General features: G+C 42.4%; 1 protein-coding gene across 6 annotated transcripts in view; it reads right to left on the bottom strand.

Moving 5' to 3' along the window:
- gas7b (growth arrest-specific 7b) overlaps positions 1–23,323 on the bottom strand; it is a 418,502-nt gene that overhangs the window by 215,351 nt on the left and 179,828 nt on the right. For all 6 annotated transcript variants that reach the window (XM_078570742.1, XM_078570743.1, XM_078570747.1 and 3 more), the window contains exon 2: positions 20,298–20,418. In XM_078570742.1, the coding sequence (XP_078426868.1) occupies positions 20,298–20,418 (121 nt within the window). The remainder of the gene's footprint in view (positions 1–20,297; positions 20,419–23,323) is intronic.

Genomic DNA, 23,323 nt, shown 5'->3' with positions numbered 1-23,323 from the left:
CCATAAGCATGTGGATCATTTAAGAAAAAGGGAGATATCCTAACAAAATGATATACCACCTGTAATCATTGCTGAATCAGTGGTTCCTGTTGCAGTTGCTCAGCCAAGGTCAGACACACCCGATGTCTTTGTCAGAGTGGTAGACACAACTGTATTTGCCTAATGAGGTACCTGATGTTGATGCAGTTCCAGCGAATGTGTTTCCTACAAAAGAATCTGAATTTGTGGAGCTACAATGTTCCACACAGATCAAGAAACCACATGAAAGACTGAACTTGTGATTTCATGACCTGTGTAAATATTGTAATGCCGTGAGATAAATATCTTTGTAAATACAAAATGTACAGAAAAGTTAAAGGGAGAGGAATATAGTAATTATAGTTTGGATGAATGTATGACTGTAGCTTTAAGAATAATCCGGTGTTGTAAGATCGCATGATCTGTGTAAGCCAATATGCTAGCAGCACAGGGAACCTCTTATAGAGAGTTCTTCTTTAGTTAGGGAGTTTGATGCTGCTGCTGCTGTCCTGTGAATAAAGTTAAAAGCTTCCACGAAAAAAAATTGTCTGAAGATCAACTCTACACCTAAAACCAACAAAGATATCACAGGAAAGACTGAGCAAAATCAATATCAAAGTTGATCATTTATAAGCAGGAATTCTTAACAGCTTACAATGCAACAGTTGTTATTTGAAGTGAACGCATTGTAGCCTTTATCTAGAGTGCAAACTGACATTTGAATTAGTTTGCTTCACTGCCCCTATTCATCTCAACAGATAATGCAGGTCAGTGACTCTGAGGAATTGCTCTCAAGGTGATTCACAGGTACAGCGCAAACCAAAACACAAATTAATAATGTAACCTTTCATCAATAGCAGACTGTTTAAATTAATCTTTCTGATTTTTTTTTTATCTACTACAGGACCGTAATGTGCAGCAAGTACAGAATCAGCAGTGATTCTTGCACTCAAGAAGAAGTGAACTTGTGCTGAACTCTGGTTCCAAACACTACACAAATATTAACAAGCTATTCAACCGTGCAGTGTATTACAGCGAAACCCATTTGTGTTCTCAGTTAACACCCACAAGGACACTTGCTGGAAGGAATTGCTGGGTAATGGTCGAGAGATGATTTCATCCCCCCGCCCACCGCCCCAAGCCCCTCGTTCTCTCAATAAAACAGACTTGCATTTATATAGCACTTTTCACGACCACAGGGAGACTCAAAGCAGTTTACAGTCAAAGAAGTACTTTTTGAAGTGTAGTCACTGTCGCAGCAGTCAATTTGTACACAGCAAGCTCCCACAAGCAATGAGATAATTGTTTTTTGTGATGTTGACTGAGGGATAAATATTGGCCAAGACACCAGGGATAACACCCCTGCTCTTCTTCAAAGTAGTATGGTGGAATCCTTTACATCCACCCAAGCAGGCAGCAGTTTAATGTCTCATCCAAAGCACAACAACTCCTAGAGTGCAGCGCTCCCTCAGTACTGTGCTGGAGGGTCAGCTTTCGTGAGAGACATTGCAGCTAATTTTTACATCCCAATAAAATTTAGTAGACTGACCATACCAGGGATCACACTTTAGCCCTTCCATGACTGTACTAACCAGCGCAACCGCTGAACAGTTGTGAGCAAAAAGAAATTCTACCACAGTTCTCAACAACCTCCTCTCATAGTTCTCCTTCAGTCACCAAGCTTGCCTCACAGTTGTGAAAGGACCCCACCAGTTTCAAAACTACAGCAGCCAACATGGGCGAAAGCCAAATCTCATCAATGCGCACAAAGTTAATTTTTGGAAAACCAGTTCATGATTCAGATCATTATCATGGTTTTCAAATGTAAAACAGTCACATGACAATATCTTTGTCATCGGCTGTTTGACCTTTTCTGGTCGAATATTTAATGATTGTTCTGGAATTTCCCCAAGATGCCTTGCAAGATATTTTATTGTGGATATAGACTTTAACTTATGGCAAGTTTGAAAAGAACAAAGCCACTGTTGGCTTGATGTCAAAGTGCACTGTTTATTGTGAAACAGCCACACAGACCAGTGGACTCAGTTTCAGCTCTTTTCCTTAATCTCTACCGAGGGGAATCCCTGGGTGAGGGAGGTGTGTAAAAAAAAAATCAGTCAAGGCTCCAGCTTGGTGGATTCCGAGGGGGAATTTTAAACTTCAGGACTGGCAGAAGTACGGCAGGCGAAGGATTAAATTCTTAAAAATGGAAAGCCCTCCATGAACGCACCTACTTCTTTTTCACCTGTGGGCCAGGTGGGAAACCTGCTGTCAAGGTGGGTCAGGGATTATATTACTTTAATGAAGTTTGTTCAAATTTTAGCGGATTTTCCCCAGAACTCGGGGAACCCGGCAGTTAAAGGGGGGAGATGAGAACTGACAGCTCTGGCTGGCAAGTGCTTTTCAAGCACTGCTTGTGGAACAGGAGTGCCTATCCGCAGCTCTAAAACCAATAGGTCACAATCTGCCTCCCTCCCCACAATAGGCTGATCATCACCCCCATTTCTAACTCCTTCCCGGTGCCATCCTTCCCTCACCCCATCCTCTCCAATACTCTGAGCGGCCTTGTACTGCAGGCTTTCCTGCCCGGCAGTCAGCTAGCCTGCCTCTCAGTCTGGCTGGCTCCTACAATGTTCAATTGTTCTGTCTTCGATTATGTGAGCCTGATAACTGACCTATGCTCACTGTGCTCGATTGGTTGAGCTGGGGTGTTAACTCAAAGCGAAAAAGTAAACGGACACCACAAACTATTAGAAGCTGGAACTGAGATAAGCATGAGTGAAGACATTTTGTGACTCCAAAGATATCTTAAAGCACTGTAAATGCCATCTTTGCATTGCTCTGAGGTATATATAAAATATACAACAAACCAACAAAAGTACAACTGCCACCATGTGAGATACCCTATTTCCTTGTCACCAAGAGTCACCCTCACTCAGTATCACAGTATCTGTACAGTGCAGAAGGCCATTCAGCCCATCAAGTCTGCACTGGCTCTCTGAAAGAGCATGCCACCTAGTCCCACTCCCCTGCCTTATCCCCGTAACCTTCCACATTCTCTCTCCTCAGGTAGCAATCCAATTCCCTTTTGAATGCCTCAATCAAACCTGCCTCCACCACCTTTTCAGCAAGTTTGTTCCAGACTCCAGCCACCCTCTGAGTGAAAAAAATTTTCCTCACATCACATTTACTCCTTTTGCTCATTATTTTGAATCTGTGCCCTCTCGTTCTTGATGTTCTCTTGAGTGGGAACAGTTTCTTACTATTTATGCTGTCCATACCGCTCAGGATCTTGAATACCTCTATCAAGTCTCCGCTCAGCCTTCTTTTCTCCAAGGAAAACAGTCCCAGCCTCTCCAAACTATCCTCATAGCTGTAGTTCTTTATTGTTGGAATCATCCTTGTGAATCTCCTCTGTACTCTCTCCAATGCCTTCACATCCTTCCTCAAGTATGGCATCCAGAACTGGGTGCGGTACTCCAAATGAAGCCTAACTAGTGTCTTATACAAGTTCAACATGATCTCCTTCCTCTTGTACTCAATGTCCCTATTAATAAAGCCTAAGATACTACATGCTATATTAACTGCTCTCTGAACATGCCCTGCCATCTTCAATGACCTATGTACATATACACCAAGGTTCCTATGTTCCTGCACCTCCTTTAGAGGCTCTCCCTTTATTTTATACTGTCTCACCATATTTTTCCTGCCAAAATGAATCGCCTCACACTTCTTTGCATTGAACTCCATCTGCCACTTGTCTGCCCAATCCACCAACATGTCTATGTCCTTTTGAAATTCAAGACTATCCCCATCACAGTTGACAACATTTCCAATCTTCGTCTCATCTGCAAGTTTTGAAATCATGCCCTGCACACCACAGTCTAGGTCATTAATATATATCAGGAAGAGCAAGTGTCCCAACACTAACCCCTGGGGAATTCCACCACAAACCTTCCTCCAATCTGAAAAACAACCATTTATCACTACTCTGTTTCCTGTCACTCAGCCAATTTCTTAACCAACTGCCTACTTTTCCCTTTTATTCTACGACCTAGAATTTTGCTCACAAGTCTGTTGTGTGGCACTGCATCAAATGCAAGTTGAAAATCCATAAACACATCAACAGCATTTCCCTTATTAACCTTCTCTGTTACCTCCTCAAAAAACCCCAGCAAGTTAGTTAAAGATGATTTTCCATTAATGGCTTTCCTTAATTATCCTGCAATTGTCTAACTGACTATTGATTTTATACTGTACTATAGTTTCCGGAAGTTTCCCTACCACTGAGTTCAAACTGACTGGCCTGTGGTTGCCAGCTTTATCCTTGCGTCCCTTTTTGAACAAGGGTGTAACATTCACAATTCTCCAGTTCTCCAGCACCTTCCGTGTCTAAGGAAAACTGAAAGATTATCACTCGTGCCTTTGCGATTTCCACTCTCACTTCCCTCAGTACCCTTGGATGCATCTCATCCAGTCCTAGTACCTTATCTTTTATAAGTAAAGATAGCCTTTCCAACACCTCCTTCCTCTTGATTCTAAGTTCTTCTAGTGTACCAGTTACCTCCTTTCTCACCTCGGCCTGGGTAGCATCTTCTTCCTTTGTAAAGACAGATGCAAAGTATTCATTCAACACCTCCACTATTTCTCCACCCTCGACATGAAAGTCTCCTTTTTTGTCACTAACCGGCCCTACTCTTTCCTTTACCACCCTTTTATTATTCACATGGTTATAGAAGACCTTGGGATTCCCTTTTATGTTCGCTGCCAGCCTCTTTACATGCTCTCTCCTTGCTTTTCTTATTAGTTTCTTCACTTCCCCTCTGGTCCTTCTATATTCAGCCGGTTTCTCCACTGTATTTTCTACGTGACATCTGTAATATGCACACTTCTTCCTTTTCATCTTTACCTCTATCTCTCTCAACATCCAGGGTGCTCTGGATTTATTTGTCCTACCTTTCCCCTTCAGGGGAATATACCTTGACGTTGCCTGCAATACTTTTTCTTTGAAGGTGGCCCATTGTTCAGCCACTGTCTTTTCTGCCAACGTTTGATTCCAACTCACTTGACCTAGATGCATTCTCATCCCGTTGAGTTGGCTTTCCCCCAATTAACTATCCCTGCTCTGGATTGTTCCTTGCCCTTTTCCATGATTAGCCTAAATCTTATGATACAATGGTCACTGTTCCCTAGAGACTCTCTCGCTGATATTTGATCCACTTGGGCCAACTCATTCCCCAGAACCCGGTCGAAAAAGTGCACGTCCTCTCTTTGGACTGGAAACAAACTGCTGCAGAAAATTGTCCTGAACACATTCCAAGAACTCTCGCCCCTCTTGTCCCTTTGTACTATTCCTATCCCAGTCTATATTTGGGTAATTGAAGTCCCCCGTTATGATGACTCTATAATTCTTGCACCTCTACATAATTTCTTTGCAAATCTGTTTCTCCACATCCCTTCCACTAGTAGGTGGTCTGTATTCTTTACCGATTAATGTTATTGCACCTTTTTCATTCATTACCTCTAGCCAGAGAGATCCCATCCTTGACCCTCTCTGGAACATCCTCTCTCTCCAGTACTGTAATGCCATCTTTAATAAATACTGCCAATCCCCGCTTTTCTTCCTTTCCTGTCTCTCCTAAATACCTTCTACCCAGGCATATTTAATGCCCAGTCCTGCCTTTCTTTGAGCCAGGTCTCTGTTATAGCTATAATATCATAATTCTATTTGTCAACCTGTACCTGCAGTTCACCAATCTTATTAACCACACTCTGTGCATTGACATACATGCACATTAGCCGTAATTTAGGTTTTTTTCACTTTCCCCTTTATTCTGACCCCATCTAATAACTTACTATTGCCTACGCTAATCCTATCAAACTCTCCAAGTATTCTATCTACCTTGATACTACTCTCTGATACATCCTTGTTATCAGTTGATGATTCACTACTTCCCGCTGCCAGTTTTTCTCCTCTGCACTCTGAATTTACCCTCAGGTTCCCACCCCACTGCCAATCTAGTGTAAACACTCTCTCCCTGTAAATTTCAGGGCCCTAGTTTCTAGTTGGCCATGGTTCTCTTGGGGTAAATCTCTATTAATGCAGGTTCTGGTCGCTCCTAAGCATTTCGGTTTCCCTGGGTCATGCTCATTAAAAATGCGTGGGGAAATTCCCATCAACAGGAATACCAGAGAACCATTGGAGGACCTTAAAGGGGCAGAAGCATCCCGGAGGTCAAAGGTGATGCCCCACTGGGGGCCTCGGTTCAGCTCACGGCCGTCACTAAATGCTGAGAGCCACAATAAAGGGAGTGGAAGTCATTGCAAAACTCTCTCTCCTCCCACCTCACTGCCAGCATTGGCACTTCCTGGAACCTACCGCCACCTTCCTCGTTGCCACCTCAGGAAACAGCAGTCACTCGTGGAGACTTCAGTACATTAGCTAGACTGACACTGAGGTGCAGTACTAAGGGAGTGCTCCACTGTCAGAAATGCCTTCTTTCAGACTAGATGTTAAATCGATGGATATAAAAGATCTCACTGCACAATTTCAAGAACAGCAGGGGCATTCTCCCCAGGGTCCTGACCAATATTTATCCCTCAACCAGCTTCACTAAAAAAAACATTAGCTGGTCATTAGCACATTGCTTTTTATGAGATCTTGCTGTGCGCAAATTGGCTGCCGCATTTCCTACATTATAGCAGTGATTGCAATTCAAAGCCCTTCATTGGCTGTAAAGCTCTTTGGATTACCTGGAGGTTTTGAAAGGTGTTGCCTCATTGCCTGCATTATCCTTCCGTCTCAGCAGCAATGGAAGAGAATGCCGTCTCATGCTTCCTTGGAGAAATGTAAAGCTGTTATTTGTATCGTACATGATTGTTTGTTCTTTCTGGGACAGAAGTCCTCAGTTTCAGGAACCCCTTCCTTCCAATCCGCTCTTTTCTCGCCTGATATTTTGCCCACCATAATAATACAAACAAGCTGAGGCTCAGAGATCAAGAGGAATTCATCCTTTTGAAGTTGCCAGTCACGCATCCAGAGACAAATTGCCTGTCGTCCAGAGAATGAGTGACCAGCAAAGAGAATAAACAACATGGAGACAAGAGACATAGTGAACACAGGGCAATGCAATTGATCAAAGGCAGGAAGCAATTCTGAAGCAAGCATTTGCATTAAAGCATTGACTTTAATTCTGGGTGTTTGTGCGTCGTGCAGGGGCCAGGGGGAGGAGGCCCATGATGGCTGTCGGATTGAAGTCTGGGCTTTTTTAACATCCAGGCTCATCTCCTCCTGGGGCCCAGGTGAAAGGGAGGAGAATAGCTACCTAGCCAGAAAGTGGAAGTGGGATTTCACAGGAAGCCACCACCAGAGATAGAAGGGAACAATCACTGGTATAAGGTAAGTAGTGACAGGGGGGGATGGAGGGGGCTAGTGGGGGGAAAGGGTGGGAGCCCTCATGCTCAGGGAAGGGGAGGGAAGTTTGGACCTCCCCTGGACCCATGTTAGTTTATCGCTAGGCTTCACTGGTGGCTTCAGAACGGTGTGCAACTTGAATGATCCGGCGCTGAAATTGTGTCGGGGTCCAAAGAAGGCCAGAGGATCCTTACTTTTATATATTCATAAGACCCCCAGCCTGGCTGTGGTGGGCATCCTCTCCAAGACCAAAAGTAGAGAGCAGTTAAAATGGTGGTGGTTACGAACATGTCAAAAACACAGCCCAGCTGCCATTTTAACCGCCCTGCTTGACTTGTTCCAGTTGGGCGAACAGGGTTAAAATCGGTCCATAAAGCTCCTAACTTCCTCAACAAAGATTTCATTACATTTTGAGTTAGGCAATGTCAGGAAATTAACAAGAGGGACCTTAAGGAATAGAGCGCTTAAAAAAAGCCTAATTAATTAGAACATATTCATTTAAAAGTAGATGGTATCTTCTGTTTCTGATTCAGTGTGGTGGTACTAGTCCTGTCAAAAGGGAGGCAGGGATATTTCTTAATAATTAGCCTTTTCTTAATGGGGAACTGTTTTCTCAAACTTTGTGGGGTAAACTAGCAATTTGATGTGCCTAAGTTGGAACTATGAATGTTTCAAATATTTATTTACTTACATTCGAACCCGCCAAAAGAAAAAAATGCACTTGTATAGTGTCTTCCCCATCCTCAGGCTATCCCAATATGCCCCATGTACTTTTAAAATGTAATCACTATGGTAAAGTTAGAAACATTGGCCCGGATTTTCGCTCCCGAGTTGGGTAGCTCGAGTCGGGACATTGCCTGGCTCAGCGTACCCAGCTTGGGAAGAAATGCCCTGAATCATGCGATTTTTGCTCCAGGGATGGGGGGCGTGGGGTGAGTGTGGGATGGAACCAAGTCCACCACTTCCGGATGCCATAGGGGCTCCCGAGTGCCGAAGCGGGCTGTTTAAAGACCCATCTTGGTTCTCTGGGAGTTCGCCCCAGTTGGTTTGGTTAAATATTAGATTCTCTAACCCTTTCCCCTCACATCCCATCACTCCCCTCCCACCACCACGCCCCAGAGCTCCTGACCGTCTCCATGTCAATATCCACACCCACCACCCTTTGCCCTTATACCCTCCATGCCAACTCACCCCCGTTGACAGACCTCATGAACAATGCTGAAATGAAATAGGATAAAGATCTAAATAGTTATTACAGCCTTCTCTATAATAAGCAAACACCCCCATTCATGAAAACCCATTCAATACATTTAAATCCCCTCAGGTATTTAATCCCTTATAAAAACAAACATTTGTATTCATAGCCCCACATACAAGAGTTAAATCCTTTAAATTAAATCCTTTAATAACCTCTTAGGGCTGTCAAATTGTGGTAAGTAGCCAAATATTAATAATGCTATAATGTAGCACTTAGGTTACGTCAAAAACAGCTATTGAAACTGCTAGAAAATTCCCACAGGAAAAGGCAGGCAGATTTTTTTTTCACTTTCTAAAAGGCTGGCAATTTAAATGACTTAACAGCTTGACAGTTCTACAGTCCTTACCAGCCCTTCAAGAGCACTTACGACCTCTCTAAAGATCCATAACTCCCACACTGTAGGATAAGGGTCTAGCTCCAGTGAAAATTGTTTTTTTATTAAACTCAGTACTGATGGACCTGAATTTGGGTTTCACACATGTAGGAGTCACATCCCACCTCCTGCTCTCCACCCACCAACCCCCCCCCAGACAAAAATAGGATCCGTTGGAACTGGCAGCAGGACTTCCTGATCCAGGTCCTTTTTAAAGGTCCCCGGAGTCTCCACAACTCGGTGGAAATCTGATCCATAAGGTCCCAGCACAACAGAGATAAATGACCAGATAATCTGTTTAGGTACAGAATGTTTAGCCTCTCAAGCCTGTTTTACCATTCAGTGAGATCGTGGCTGACCTGTGACCTAACATTTGCCCCATATCCATTAATACATTTGGTTAACAAAGAAGTAGGGAGGTTATGCTTCAGTTGTACAGGACACTGGTGAGACCACATCTAGAGTACTGTATACAGTATTGCTCCCCTTATTTAGGGAAGGATGTAATCCTGTACAGGACACTGGTGAGACTACATCTGGAGTACTGTGTACAATATTGGCCTCCTTATTTAAGGAAGGGCGTAAATGTATTAGAAGCAGTTCAGAGAAGGTTTACTAAACTAATACCCGGAATAAATGGGTTGTCTTATTAGAAAAGATTGCACAGGCTAGGTTTATACCAACTAGAGTTTAGAAAAGTAAGAGGCAACTTGATTGAAACATATAAAATCCTGAGGGGTCTTGACAGGATGAATGTGGAGAGGATGTTTCCTCTTGTGGGAGAATTTAGAACTAGGGGGTCACTGTTTAAAATTAAGGGGTTGCTCATTTGAGAGAGATGAGAAGAAACTTTCCTGTCAGAGGGTTGTGAGTTTTCGGAACTCCCTTCCTCAAAAGGCAGTGCAAGCAGAATGTTTTCAAGTCAGAGGTAGATAAATTCTTGATAACAATGGAACGAAAGGTTATTGGGGGTAGGCTGGAGTTTACGCTCAGATCAGCCATGATCTTATTGAATGGTGAAGCAGGCTCAAAGGGCCGAGTGGCCTACTCCTGCTCCTTGTTCATGTTTGTGTGATCTATCACTCTTAATTTTAAAATTAAGAAGCAATCTAGCATCAATTGCCATTTGCAGAACAGAGTTCCAAATTCCCATCACACTTTTGTGTGTTGAAGCTTTCCTTAATTTCACTCCTGAAAGGTCTGGATGTAATTTTTAGACTATTCCCCCTAGTCCTAGGCTTCCAACCCGTGAAAAGAGTTTATCTTTATCATCTGTTCCTCTTAATATCCTGAAAACTTCAATCCAGTCGCCCCTTGTGGCGTTGGTTGAGGGATAATTGTTGACCAGGAGAATTTCTATGTTCTTCTTTGAATAGTACCATATGATCTTTTACATCCCAATGAAAGGCCAGACACTTCACCTTGAAAAAGGAACATCGGCGTGGTATACAATGACCAGCTAATTCGTTCATCAGTCATTTTACATTAATGCCCAAAGTTACAATTACCCACGGTGTACATGAAAATAAGAAAATGCAATGCTTCAATTGTAATGAAGAGTTCTGCTCAAAAGTTTACTGTGGTCCCTTTGAGAAGCTGGTAACTCCCTGTCTTTGTCCGGTATGGCCTGTACTAAGATGAAAGGTTTTCAGTGACTCTTTCCTCTTCAACCTTATAGTGTTGTCTGATGCAGCAAGAATTAGCTGATGTATGACCACGGGCAGAATTTCCATGGGCTGAATTAGGTTGGAACAGAGGCAGGCGACCAAAAAAAATGACATCAACAGCCTGCGCAAGGGTATGCCGCCTCAGTTCCCAGCCCAGGCAACTTTTCCTGAGGCAGGACAAGAGCGGTGGGGAGGCTGACTTACAAACTCTCCCACAGCCAATGATCAGGCCAATTAAAACACCAGAGGAGCTCGCCTTTGATTCATTCACAGGAGCAGGCCGACCTCAGGAGCTGTCTGAGGCAGATTGGCTCAAGGTTAACAACAACAGTGTCTGCTGTGTTCTGAGTGCAAATATTGACTTATAAGTCACAGTGATGAGGCTTAGTGGAGCAGATGAGAGCCTGCCCTATCTAAGGATATGTCAAATAACATTTATAAATTCCCACATTCCACCCTATCTGGGTTCCCGGTCACCACCTGCCCCCGCAAAATGTGAAAAGCCCACACATTTCATTTTTCCTACTTTAGAAGGTCCTGTCAAAATCGTAACCACTGCAAGTCAGAATGTGGCCCGCATTTCCAACGTACTACCTCTGTTCCCACTCACCCAGCTACGAATTGGCTGACAGATCCATCCCTGACCCAACTGACACCTCGTCTCCACCAAAATGCTGGAAACCTTCTGCTTCCTCTTGGGGCAGGTTCGCGACCCGGAAATGAACCCATCACCCAATTCCCACCCCCACCACAAATATCTGAGCCCTGATCTTGATTCAAACCCATTTGCCCAGAACTGCAAATCCTGTCCATCTAATTAACTCTTTAAAAAAATATATAAAGAGGAAGTTACTCCAGCAAGTCTTTCTTATCTTGTGCAGGAAGTGCTTCCAACAGGAATTTCCCATGAACATCATCATCTTTGAACCTTCAAGCTGGGAACAGTCTGGGGTCAAACATGTTTCCATAAAATAAAACATATTCTCAGCCAGATGAATGGTGAATGGAGAAAAAGATAAATTAGTCAAAAGTGGCCTTTCATCAACATTGCAAATGGAGCATAATGATGCTTTAAAAGGGCTTTGCTGATAAAAGGTCCTCCTCTCCTTCGCAAACCTAACAGTCCTCACACAATGAGGATAACATGACCACCCATGTTATACTTAACTACCGCTTAGCATCGTCCAACTGCAGGAGTCGAATTAAGTGGGCAAGTAAAAATGATGGCTTTGATATATACACTAATGTGCAACAGCACTTTACATTAGCTCCAAGTGTTAGACCAGAAGCAACAGAATGAAGACACAGGGCAGGTTTAATTTCTAACTTCTTTGGCAGTTGACATAATTTAGAATGGTATTGTACTGGCAAATTTACATTCAATTCCTAATGTTACAGTTGCCATAAATAATGATTTGAATATATTGCAAAATCAAGCAAAACGGGTACATCAATAAATAATTCAGCACTGGATGAACACAAAGGAGTATTTAAGTCAGTCCAGAGTTATTTTATTATGACAGCCTCAAATAGGCAGCCAATAGTCAAACGGATGCCATTTCAGAGTTGCCTCAATGGCAGAGTGCATTGACAGCCCGTGGCTGATTTAAGTGGAGCACTGCGCCACTATCCAATTAGCTTTTTAAAATCCTTTTGTAAGTGACCACAATTATAAGGCTTCCCTGCAAATCAGCCTAAGAGGTATAAGTGCCTTTGGTGAAGTATGGGGCCCCTCATATTAAAAATCACAAATAGCTTGAAGTTTACAAGGCTGAAATGGTCTGTACCAGTAACATGAAAGAAGCCGGTAGTAAATCAGGAGCCATTTTATACTTCGCTGTTAACGCCAATGGAGAGGAAAATTGTGCTGAGACTGATTTCACCCCCATGGTTGCATGCAACAATCCAAATTCTAAAGCCAAATTTATTGTGTTTTCCCCAAGCTATTTTACACTCCTACAACCACACTCGTCAACATATAAAAGAGAGTTTCCGAAAATGGGATTCAGCTGGCTCAAGACACAGTTTGTCTCCACCTAGCAGCTCAGGCAGTGGGGGGTGCGGGGCACACAAATTTTACAGATCTCCCCTGGCTTGTGCAGGTCAATGGGGTAAGTCTAAATAAAAAAAATATCATGAGGTAGCAATGGGTGCAGACAATACTCACCCTAGGAATTATTGCCCCTTCATTAACTCATCTCTTCACCACGTTGTATGGCAGCACCCAAGAATTATGAAGGAAGGTACTGCCAGGCAAAATAAAACCCTTACACCACTGGTTAAAAACAAATGATGGGCAACCAAGAAAACCAATTGACCTGTGAAGCAAAAGTTAACAAACCTGAAAATTCAATTAACTGTTTACATTGAACTAGGTTTAAGCGATCAAGTGGAGCAAACCAGCATTTTGTAAACAAGAGACACAGGGAAAACTCTTGCTTGAAATTAGGAAATTCGGTGTCAGACATAATTCTATAAATCAGCTTGTGCTTACTGGTAGCACTATTTAATTTACTCTCCCAAACTGTGCTTTGGGAAATTGGGCACATTGTAATTCAAGCCTGATTTTCTAATCCATTCCATTACCAGTGAGGCTTTGTGCCACCAATGGAGCCTCAGAAAATCAGGGCTCTGATGTTGAGTCTTTAATCAGCCACTGCAAAGTATTCATGAGTTTTAAATATTTACATCAGTGCTGAAGAACTCTTTCCTCTGCCAATTATTGCTCATTAACATCTTTATTCACTTTGTGATTCATGGTAGTGGTGGCTTCAAAAAGCCAGAACATCTGTCAAATAACTTTATAGAATGAGAAGATTTTTGAAAGATAATTCCACATATAGGTTGTTTTCAGAATTCACATACTAAACGAAACACTCTTGTTCTAGCTGGACAATGACACTGGCATGTCTATCTGAGGTAAATGTGTTCAACCAGTTTCTTGTTGGGAAGTTATTCCAGCTACAGAGGGATATGCAACATCTCTTTGTCCAGTAAAAGAAGACAAGAACAGATTTCTTTGAACGCCCTCACAAGAGATTCACTGATCTACACATTTTACATTTTTAAAAATTGTACAAGTGTCGTTATCTACAGGATGAATATTTTACACTTTGAATAATCATTGATGTCAAAGTTTGCAGAGATCAGCATTTTCTTTTGTATAGAAGATGAAGAGTATGAGGAATTGTGAAGGCCTGTTGGGCGCAACCATGGTTAATCACTGATATCGACAACTATTCCAGTATATTATTTCAAATAGACTTCTCAGAAATATGAAACAGCTGAACAAGAAGGAATTCCCTCTGAAGATTCAAAATGCACTTTTTGTTCAACTATAGTACAGTGCTTGTTAGACCGGTGGCAGGGAATAATGGCTAAACAATAAAAGACCTAGCTTCCAGCTAAACCAACGTACAATCAGCTTTATAATTTATTTAATAAAAACTCAATATACGATTTGACCTTCTCATAATTCAAAGAGACAGTACACATCGTGCTGCAAGCCAGATTGAAATGGCCAAGAACTGGTGTAAATCTGGTCAGAATAGGCATTTGCTGGGGACTCAGTCCATTTGATTACCATTACGCAGTTCCTGGTGCAGCTGTTGACCAGGGCTGCCACACCCTCAGGAATTAAAGATTAATTCCTGGAGAACAGGAAAACTATCTCTCCTCATCCTTCTTGACCTGTCTGCAGCCTTTGTCACAGTTGACCACAACCAATGCCTTTCTACTGTTGTCCAGTTGGGTGGGACTGCAGTCACCTTGTTCCATTCTTGACGATTTTAATTGCAGCCAGAGTGTCACCTTTAATGGTTTCTCTTCCTGCTCCCACACCATTACCTCTATCCTAGACTCCCTCTTATTTTTCATCTACATGCTGCCCTTTGATGACATCATCTGAAAACACAGCATCAGTTTACACGACTGAGCTCCACCTCACCACCACCCATCTTGACTGCTCCACAGCTGGTAAACGATCAGACTGCTATAGGACATCCAGTGCTATTTGAGCAGAAATTTCCTCCAACTAGATATTGGGACCAAAGCCACTGTCTTCGGCCACTGCCACAAACTCCATTCCCTATCCACCAACTCCATCCCTCTCCCTGGCAGCTGCCTGAGGCTGAACCAGACTGTTTGCAAACTTGGCACAGTATTTGACCCCAAGATGAGCTTCCAACCACATATTTACACCATCACTCAAACCATTCCAAATCCACAACAATCACCCAACTCTGGCCTTTCCTCAACTCATGTGCTGCTGAAACCCTCATCCATGGATTTGTTACTTCTGGACTTGGCTATTCTAGTACACCCCTGGCCAGCTTCCCACATTCTACCCTCCATAAACTTAAGGTTATCAAAAACTCTACTGCCCATGTCCTTATTCGCACTAAATCTCATTAATCCATCTGCCCTGTGTGCACTGGCCAACACTGACTCCCCATTAAGCAACAACTCAATTTTAAAAATCTCTTCCTTATATTAAAATCCCTCTATGGCCTCATCCCTCCCTATCTCTGTAATTTCCTGCAGTTCCAAAGCCCTCAAATCTGTGCTCCTATAATTCTTGTCTCTTAAGAATTTATATTACTCCAACTATTGTGGCATTGCCTTCAGTTTACTAGGCCCAAAGCTCTAGAATTCCCTTCCTAAAACTTTCTACCTCTTTTTCCTCCTTTAAGACGCTTCTCAAAACCTGAGGGTGGAATTTTCCCATCCCCATCGCGACAGGTTTGATGGCGGGCATGGGGGGTGATGGGGTGACAGGAGGTGAAAAGTAGGTTTCCCGCCGGTGTAAAATGACAGCGGGATCTTCTGTTATCGCCTGCCTTGTGGGGCTGCGATTCCCAGCAGAGGCCAGCGTGAAACCTATTTGCATCCCATTAATGAGATGCAGATGAAGGCCCATCCAGAATTCCCTCCCCGCCTCGCCTGATCGTCCACGCCGTCAACAGAGAATCACACCACTCCAACAATGTGGTGTCCACATATTGGCACTTACCTGAAGGTGGCCTGCGGCAGCTTCCGGAGTTCAGAATGGAGGCCTCCAGCAACCATGGACCCCGGAACATGCAGCAGTGGGTAGGGGGGAGCATATACCAGGTGGATCTTCCAGCTTCAGACTCTTCCAGGAGGTCCGTCTTCTATCTTCAGAGTACTCCTGGAGGTCCATCTTCTATCTTCAATGGTGGTCAGCCATGTCCAGGCACCTCTTAAAAATGTCACCCAGATATTATGGCAGGGCGTGAGCCATCCAGCGCAATACATTGGGAGACCCCTGACTGCATAACTAGTGAGACCGGGGTCACGTGACACAACGTGAATTCCCAGCAGCCTCCACGGCAGGAAACACTCCCTGGCCCCGCCCCCAGCATGAGACTTCAACCCGGAATGGAAAATTCTGCCCTAGCTCTTTGACCAAGCTTTTAGCCACTTGCCCGAATATCGCCTTGTGGGTTGGTGTCAATTTTGCTTTATAATCAAGTCAAAGGGGAAAGAAAGTAAATAAGTGAAAGGCATAAAAAAAGGAAATGGAAACCTGAAGTAGCAGTATGAATCTGCAGGTGAGCAGTGGTACAGCCCAGCAATGAATCTTCTGTTTGATGCCAGTTGCAGGAGGGTGGCACTATTTTCTGTCCTTAGTTAACACTGTAGCATGCCCACAAGATGCTACAGGCAGGCTTGGGATCCCAGTTGACCCATACGGTGATGCCAGCGTCACCCCTTTTCAGCATTGTAGGTGCAAGTGTCCTTACAGCAGATGGCATTCTTCTGAATCTTGTTCTTTGATGACCTGGACTCTGCAAAAACAGATCCCCCCCAAGTAGTTGCCCCCCCCCCCAGATATAGCGGCAGCTTGGCAGTTGCAGCCAGTGAAAAATATTTTGCTGTTTGGTCACCCAGAAGAGATAACTTGTCACTGGTTTCGGAAAGGCATCTTCCTTTGGGTCGGATGAAAGGCAGAGCGGTGCCACTAAAAGCGTGTTGAACTGTGATTGGAGTATCAGGATTAAAGAAATTAAAGAAAAAAAGAATCAAAGAAGCATCAAAAAATCGGCCAGGGAAGCACACATCTAAGCGGTGACAATGCATCTTTTATCCCAGATTTTTTGGGGTTTGGGGGCTCTGAAGGCACTAATTGCCTCACAAAGCAATGCCTAGTTTTCACTTCCAGTCTGCAGGTACATCGGGTTATTGATGAGAGGGGATAAACCATCTATTGTGTAACGTGACTCCATATTCTTCCATATCTCCTCCCCCTCTTCATTACAACTACTCAGGTTGGAGAATCTCAATGGTGACAGTAATGATTGTTCTTAAGAACAACTGGCACAAAGGCTCACAAAATGTTAAGTATGAGCAGCAACAAATGACCTGAAAATCTTTATATTACTCTACCTTTGAAATGAACTTCCATGTCTATAGCAGCCCTTGGTACTGAGTCTCTTCAATATTGATTACACTGGAAATGTTCGGAAATGCCCATATGTCCTCACCCTCATTACAACATTTAAATGAAGCTCCTGTTTGCTTTGTCAGGGTTTCATTGCCAGCCCCAAGCCCAACACAAACATAAAACGGGTGGAGATCAGTCAGGAATGAATCATATTTAACTGAATTTTTACACTCATGCTCTGTTGGTGCCCATTTCCAAGGCATAGTAGAGACTAAATTTTGGTTTATAGTGGTTTAGATTTTATTTCCTTTATCTTGTTGCTGTCAATGCACATTTGTGACATAAGCAAGGCAGTGCACATGCTTTCAGAAGCCCAGAATACTGCCTCACGAGGTTGTTTTATTCCCTGCATTCAGAGACATCCACTGGTTACCCATTCTTGCCTGAGCTTCAGTCCCTGTCTGTACCGATAAACAACTCATGTCTTTTGATTTACTGGCTTGAGGGGATTTTCTTCCAAACACAGTGCATTAGGCCCACGAGTGCAAACTGAAAAGTTGCAACTTTTGAAGGATTGGTCATGCACAAACGTTATTCTTGCACAGCTGTTTTAGTGTTGCTGCTGCTGCATTGACTCCATCTCACAACGTAAACAGGAACACCATCAGATTGTGGAACCACTTCTATCGATATCAGCTCGGCAATGTAAAACACGCCATCGTATTTCACCAGAATCTAAGAATCCACTAAACAAACAGCGCCACACTGAATACGATTCGTAAGCCATATTTATTCAGTTTAGAATTAGTAGCACAGTACTCAAAAGATTATGCAGTTAGTTATCTTTAGGCAACATAAGTTACGAAAGTTCCACAGAAAATAAAATGTTGATTCTGCAGGAACCTGCGATGTTTCTTGGTAGAATTTCTCCACTGGGTCTCTTCTGCACAGCTGACTGGTTGACTGAATGTAATGTTATTGTAAAGGATTAGAATTACCCAAAGGAAAATGGAGAAGGGACAGCTTTCTCGGAGAATTATAATCACTGGAGCACAGGCTGACAGTGTTTGGAAAAGAACAAAAGACCAAACAAAATAAAACCATCAGCATCTTTAAGGCAAATGGCCAGAATTGTATGTGTGCTTAGCTTCAGAGGTAATGGTGGTACACGGTGGTTAAGTACCAGCAGTACCATTAACAGCTGACTGCACTTAACAAATGGAGCAATTCAAAGAAACAAAGGCCCATTAAAGCATTGTCATTGGAGGCTGGATACAAGCCAGGATCCAGAGCCAAGTGCAAGAGAGACAATTGGCAACGTAGAGCTGAGCAATAGCAGTTATGCACCAGATAAAACACCAATGGAGAATAAGACTAGTCATTTGAGAAATTAATTGTGATGTTAGTTGCAAAATTGATCTTTAAGAATTGTTGACATGTTGGTCATCCAGCTAAAAGGCAGGGTCAAGATCAAGCATTAAACTGAACTTCACATGGCCTGTCTGCACGTTATGGAAAAGGTCAGGTACAGCCATTTTGTAATATTATACAATAACCTTTTAAAACAGACCTAAAAATGAGATTATGATATGAAAGCTTTATGATCTAGAGACTAAGCATTTCCGTTAGTTGAAATAAATGAGAGAGATAACTCGTCTTCCCTCATGCTTAGCCAAGACAAGGCCAGATAAAAGGCTAAATGCAGCCACTGTTAACATACCTCTCTCACAGCTATTTGAAGCAAGTGTAAGTTAGTGTTCTTGGGGTCATTAAAGGACCCAGAAGAGCATTCAAACCACTGAACAAAAATACTAAGCTTACATCACATTTATAGGATCATAACTTTTTACAGCACCCCAGGTGGTCATTTGGCCCAGGAGGTCTTCAACAGCATTTAATTTATAAAAAACAGTTGAGGGTGCTGACATGCTGAAACCTTGCAAAACACAGCTTTCACACAGCCCATCCAAAAACTCCCTGACAGCCGATCAACACAAGGACTATTCAAACATTATGTTTTTTTCTGGTGCAGATTTCTCTGGATGCTGGCAAAACACACACACTTTCTACTGCACTGGTAGATGTATATAGGTCTATGAAATATCGGTGAGTTTTGACATTTAACTTTAAAAGAAAGCAAAGCATCAAAATCAATCCGGTGAAAGTGAGAGCGAACGAAGAGACAAAGGGCAGGAACATATTCAAATTCTCCATGCTATCTGCAATGTGGACACTTCAATCAAGCTGCAACTTGAGGGCCGTCACCAGCTGGATTTGATTACATAGAAACATAACTTTCATTTGGAGGGGGTGGAAAACAAATTTTGAAGAAAACAATCCAAATGAATGCTTGCCTCAAATCCACACAAGCTGGGTGTCAGAGGTTTTCCGTAACTATTTTCTCGTCGCTAGGCTGGCTCTTTGCCTAGGAAGGAATGAGTCTTTGCTGACTATTGTATGGTGCTTTTTTGCTGTGAGATGATTATTATGAAAATCTATCAACAAGGAGCATTATTATCACAAGCTATGGGAATAAAATGACAAGTGAAACACTTCTTTGAACACAAAGGATAATAGAACTTTCAAACAAATTATCAGAACAGCCACTTAAGTGGGGAGTACAAATGGATTGGAGGGATAATTAGATGTGTTTATTCAGCCATCAGAATTACATAAGGACATAAGAATTAGGAGCAGGAGTAGGCCATTCGGCCCTTCAAGCCTACTCCACCATTCAATAAGATCACAGCAGATTTGATTGTGGCCTCCACTCCACTTTCCTGCCTGCTCCCCATAAGCTTTGACTCCCTTGTAGATCAAAAATCTGTCTAACTCAGTTCTGAATATATCCAATGAGCCAGCCTCCATTGCTCAATTCAAGAATTCAAGTTTCTTCCCGGATTTGAACTGGGGACTTTTTCACATGTTAGGCAAATGTGATAACCACTATAATACAGAAGCCTTATGTGAAACAAGAGCTTGTCCGAGATTTGAATACGGACCTCCCACATGTTTCAACCTACAGCCCCATAGCGAGAATCATACCCCAGACCAACGTGCCAGATTCTTTTAAAACAGTTGAATCTGTTAGGCCTAAGGGCCTTTCCAGTTCCTAAAACTTATTGCATTCCTACGACCAATGCATCATCAATGGGACTTACCATTTGTGTAAGTATTGACATAGTACTTCCGACCCTGCGGTGACATGTAGCACTGCCAACCCTGTGGCAGGGGAGTGTGAGCCATTTCCTCAATTGTCTGTGGACTTACTGATGCAGGTTTCTGTCAAAGGCAAACACAAACATCCAATTATTTTCATAACTGTTGTACGTACGCAATGCATAGATTCTTACATAGTAAGTTTAAGTAACTTTGCCAAATCCAGTAAATGCCATCTGATTCTATGTCCATGCACATGTACAGGTTCATTCAAGACCTCTGTGTGCTGATAGGTGAAGGTTAGTGGAACTTCCACCAAAGCCAGTTTAATAGTTCCAATATCCTAAGAATTTTGACTCGACTCAGATTCAGTACCTTCAAGAAATGGTTGCTTAATGCAGAGCGGGACATTAAATGAGTTCTGTATTCATTCATCATTATATATTATGTAAGCAAGAGAAAAAGAAGATTTGACTTTGGTAGACATCAGTGACTATCATTTTTTTCTCATCTTTGCTAAAGCTCCATCATTCTAAGTGATGGCATTGATTTTCTCGAGCAATCCTGTGCTGTAATGCTGCCTGAGCCATATCAATTATTCCAGTCAGATTTTTTTGTGCTCACCATTAGTCTCCTCAGTTGTCAGGTCTTAAATTTTTATTCTACAAATAAACATGTACAACAATGATTACACTTCAAGAAATACATTATTGACTGTTAGACGCTTTGGGACATCCTGCAGTTGTGAAATTCACTATTTAAAAGCAAGGTCAAGCTATAAGTGATGACAAGAGTAGTAACTGTCAAAGGGAATTGGGGGAAAAAAACCTTAATAGAAAAAAGGTGCAGGGTTAAGGAGAAAGTGGGGCACAGTGGGTCACATTGGATAGCTCTTTCAAACAGCCGGCACAAATGGCCTGCTTATGTGCTGTATTCATTCTGTGATTCCCTAACATGCTCACTGGGCATAACATATAATCAGTTGCCATAACCTTTTCTCAGGCACTTCCCAAAAGAAAAGTAGTATTGCAGAATTCCCACTCCAGAGAATTAAGCACCAAAATCAAGGCTGATTCTCCAGTGCAGCACCGAAGGAACGCTACACTGTTGAAGGTGGTGTCTTTTGGGTGAAATTTTAAAGTAGGGTCTTATCTGTTCTCTGATGCAAATGTAGAAGATTCCATGGCACTATATCAGAGAACAGCAGAGGTGTTTTCTCCTGGGTCCTGGCCAATATTTATTTTTCAAGCAACATCACAAAATAATCTCGTCAAAGTCACATTGCTGTTTGTGAGAACTTGATGTGTGTTAGTTAGTTGCTGTGTTTCCTACATTACAACAATGAGTAGACTTCAAAAGTACTTGAATAGCTATAAAACACAGGTGTTCTTAGGCTGAAAGACATTATATAAAGACAACTCTTTCTTTCTGATCTACTCTCAAAATATTAGTTCTAGTCTAATTGTTGTAATAGGGAGAGTTTATCAGAACATGAAAACTGGCTTCTGCAGTTGGAAGTTCTTAAACTTGTTCTGGTGTAGTTATCTGCCGGCACTCTCCTGCAAGACACATCAGCATGGCCACACAATGCTTGATTCTGATTTATCAATATACTAACTTGCTACATCTATGCTCCCAAATTAACTTTTTTTCTGAATAGTTAGAAGTAGAACATGGATGTCTTGTAGTAGTTATCTGTTTCGATTAGATCTTGCTATACTAATAAAGCTTTCTCCCAGTTAACCTGGAAAAGCATGCAACTGAATTTACTGTCTTGTACAAACATCGCAGGGAAATCTTTCAATCGGATTTGTCAACGCAAAGGAATTAAAGACTATTCTCCACAGAAACTGCTGTGAGCAGCCCGACTGTTAACCTACTTTCAACAGGAATTAAGTGTTGAATTGTTTGTTGCATTTGGTGAGCAACATTTGAACAATTGACTCTTGAATGTCAAAGGTATGCATTTACGTGATCTTTTAGTTCTGATGTGTTGACTATCAGAAGCACAGTAAAACAAGCAACGCCAAATGGATGACAAACTATTTTGCAACATATATAAGCGATGATTGCAAAAGTACACATCTCACCTCCTAATACCACTTTAGCATTAAGTATTCAGCACACATATTTCTCAGCTTACAAGTTCAGGGTGCACTCATGTTGCTGTAAGTCAGTGAGCATCTGTTTCCCATTTCAACGTGGTCAACTTTTTCCGTATTACTTCTCAAACTAGTGCTAGCAAACAGTCTTGTCAGAGCCAGTTTTGCATCACATCAATATAGAGAACAGAGTGCTGAATTGAAGCTGTTGATCTTAGGGCCAGTGATGTGACAGCACCTCAAGGAAGGATTACATTGAATTTCACAGGACCCATAGCACAGGCACTGGCCATTTGACCAAACAGGTCTATACTCCACATGAACCTCCTCTCCCAACCCTCTTCAACTAACCTCAACAGCATATTCTTCCATTGCTTTCTCCTTCATGCATTTATCTAGCTTCTCCTTAAATGCATCTATGCTATTCAGCTCAACTTCTTATCGTGGTAGTGAGTTCCAGATTCTCACCACTCTCTGGGTGAAGAAGAGTTCGCCATTGGACCTCTTAGTGACTATCTTATGTTCAAAGCCATTAGTCTTGGTCTTCCCCATAAGTGGAAACATCTCTTCAGTATCTACTAAATAAAACTCTTATCACAATCTTAAAGACCTCTATCAGGACCTCTCGGCTTTCTCTGTACTAGAGAAAAAAGCCCGAGGCTGTTCGATCTTTACTGATATGTATAATCTCTCAGCTCTTCATTCGCTAATGCCTCTATATTCTTTGTATAATAGAGACCAGGTATGTATGCAAGTTTAAGTTATGCTGCTAACAGCATAATTACAATATGTGAAAATCTATCTTTGTAAAGCATCACCCAGCTTAGCACTAATCTATTCTGCCCAGAAGATCACAGTTTTGATTCCAGACTCAGTTTACAACCCATTAACACAATTGAGGTGCTATAGTTGCCATAGCGATCTAG

This window comes from Cetorhinus maximus, chromosome 24 (genome assembly GCF_964194155.1).
Source record: "Cetorhinus maximus chromosome 24, sCetMax3.hap1.1, whole genome shotgun sequence".
In the NCBI taxonomy this organism is placed as follows: domain Eukaryota; kingdom Metazoa; phylum Chordata; class Chondrichthyes; order Lamniformes; family Cetorhinidae; genus Cetorhinus; species Cetorhinus maximus.
This window is presented reverse-complemented; position numbering and strand designations above follow the sequence as displayed.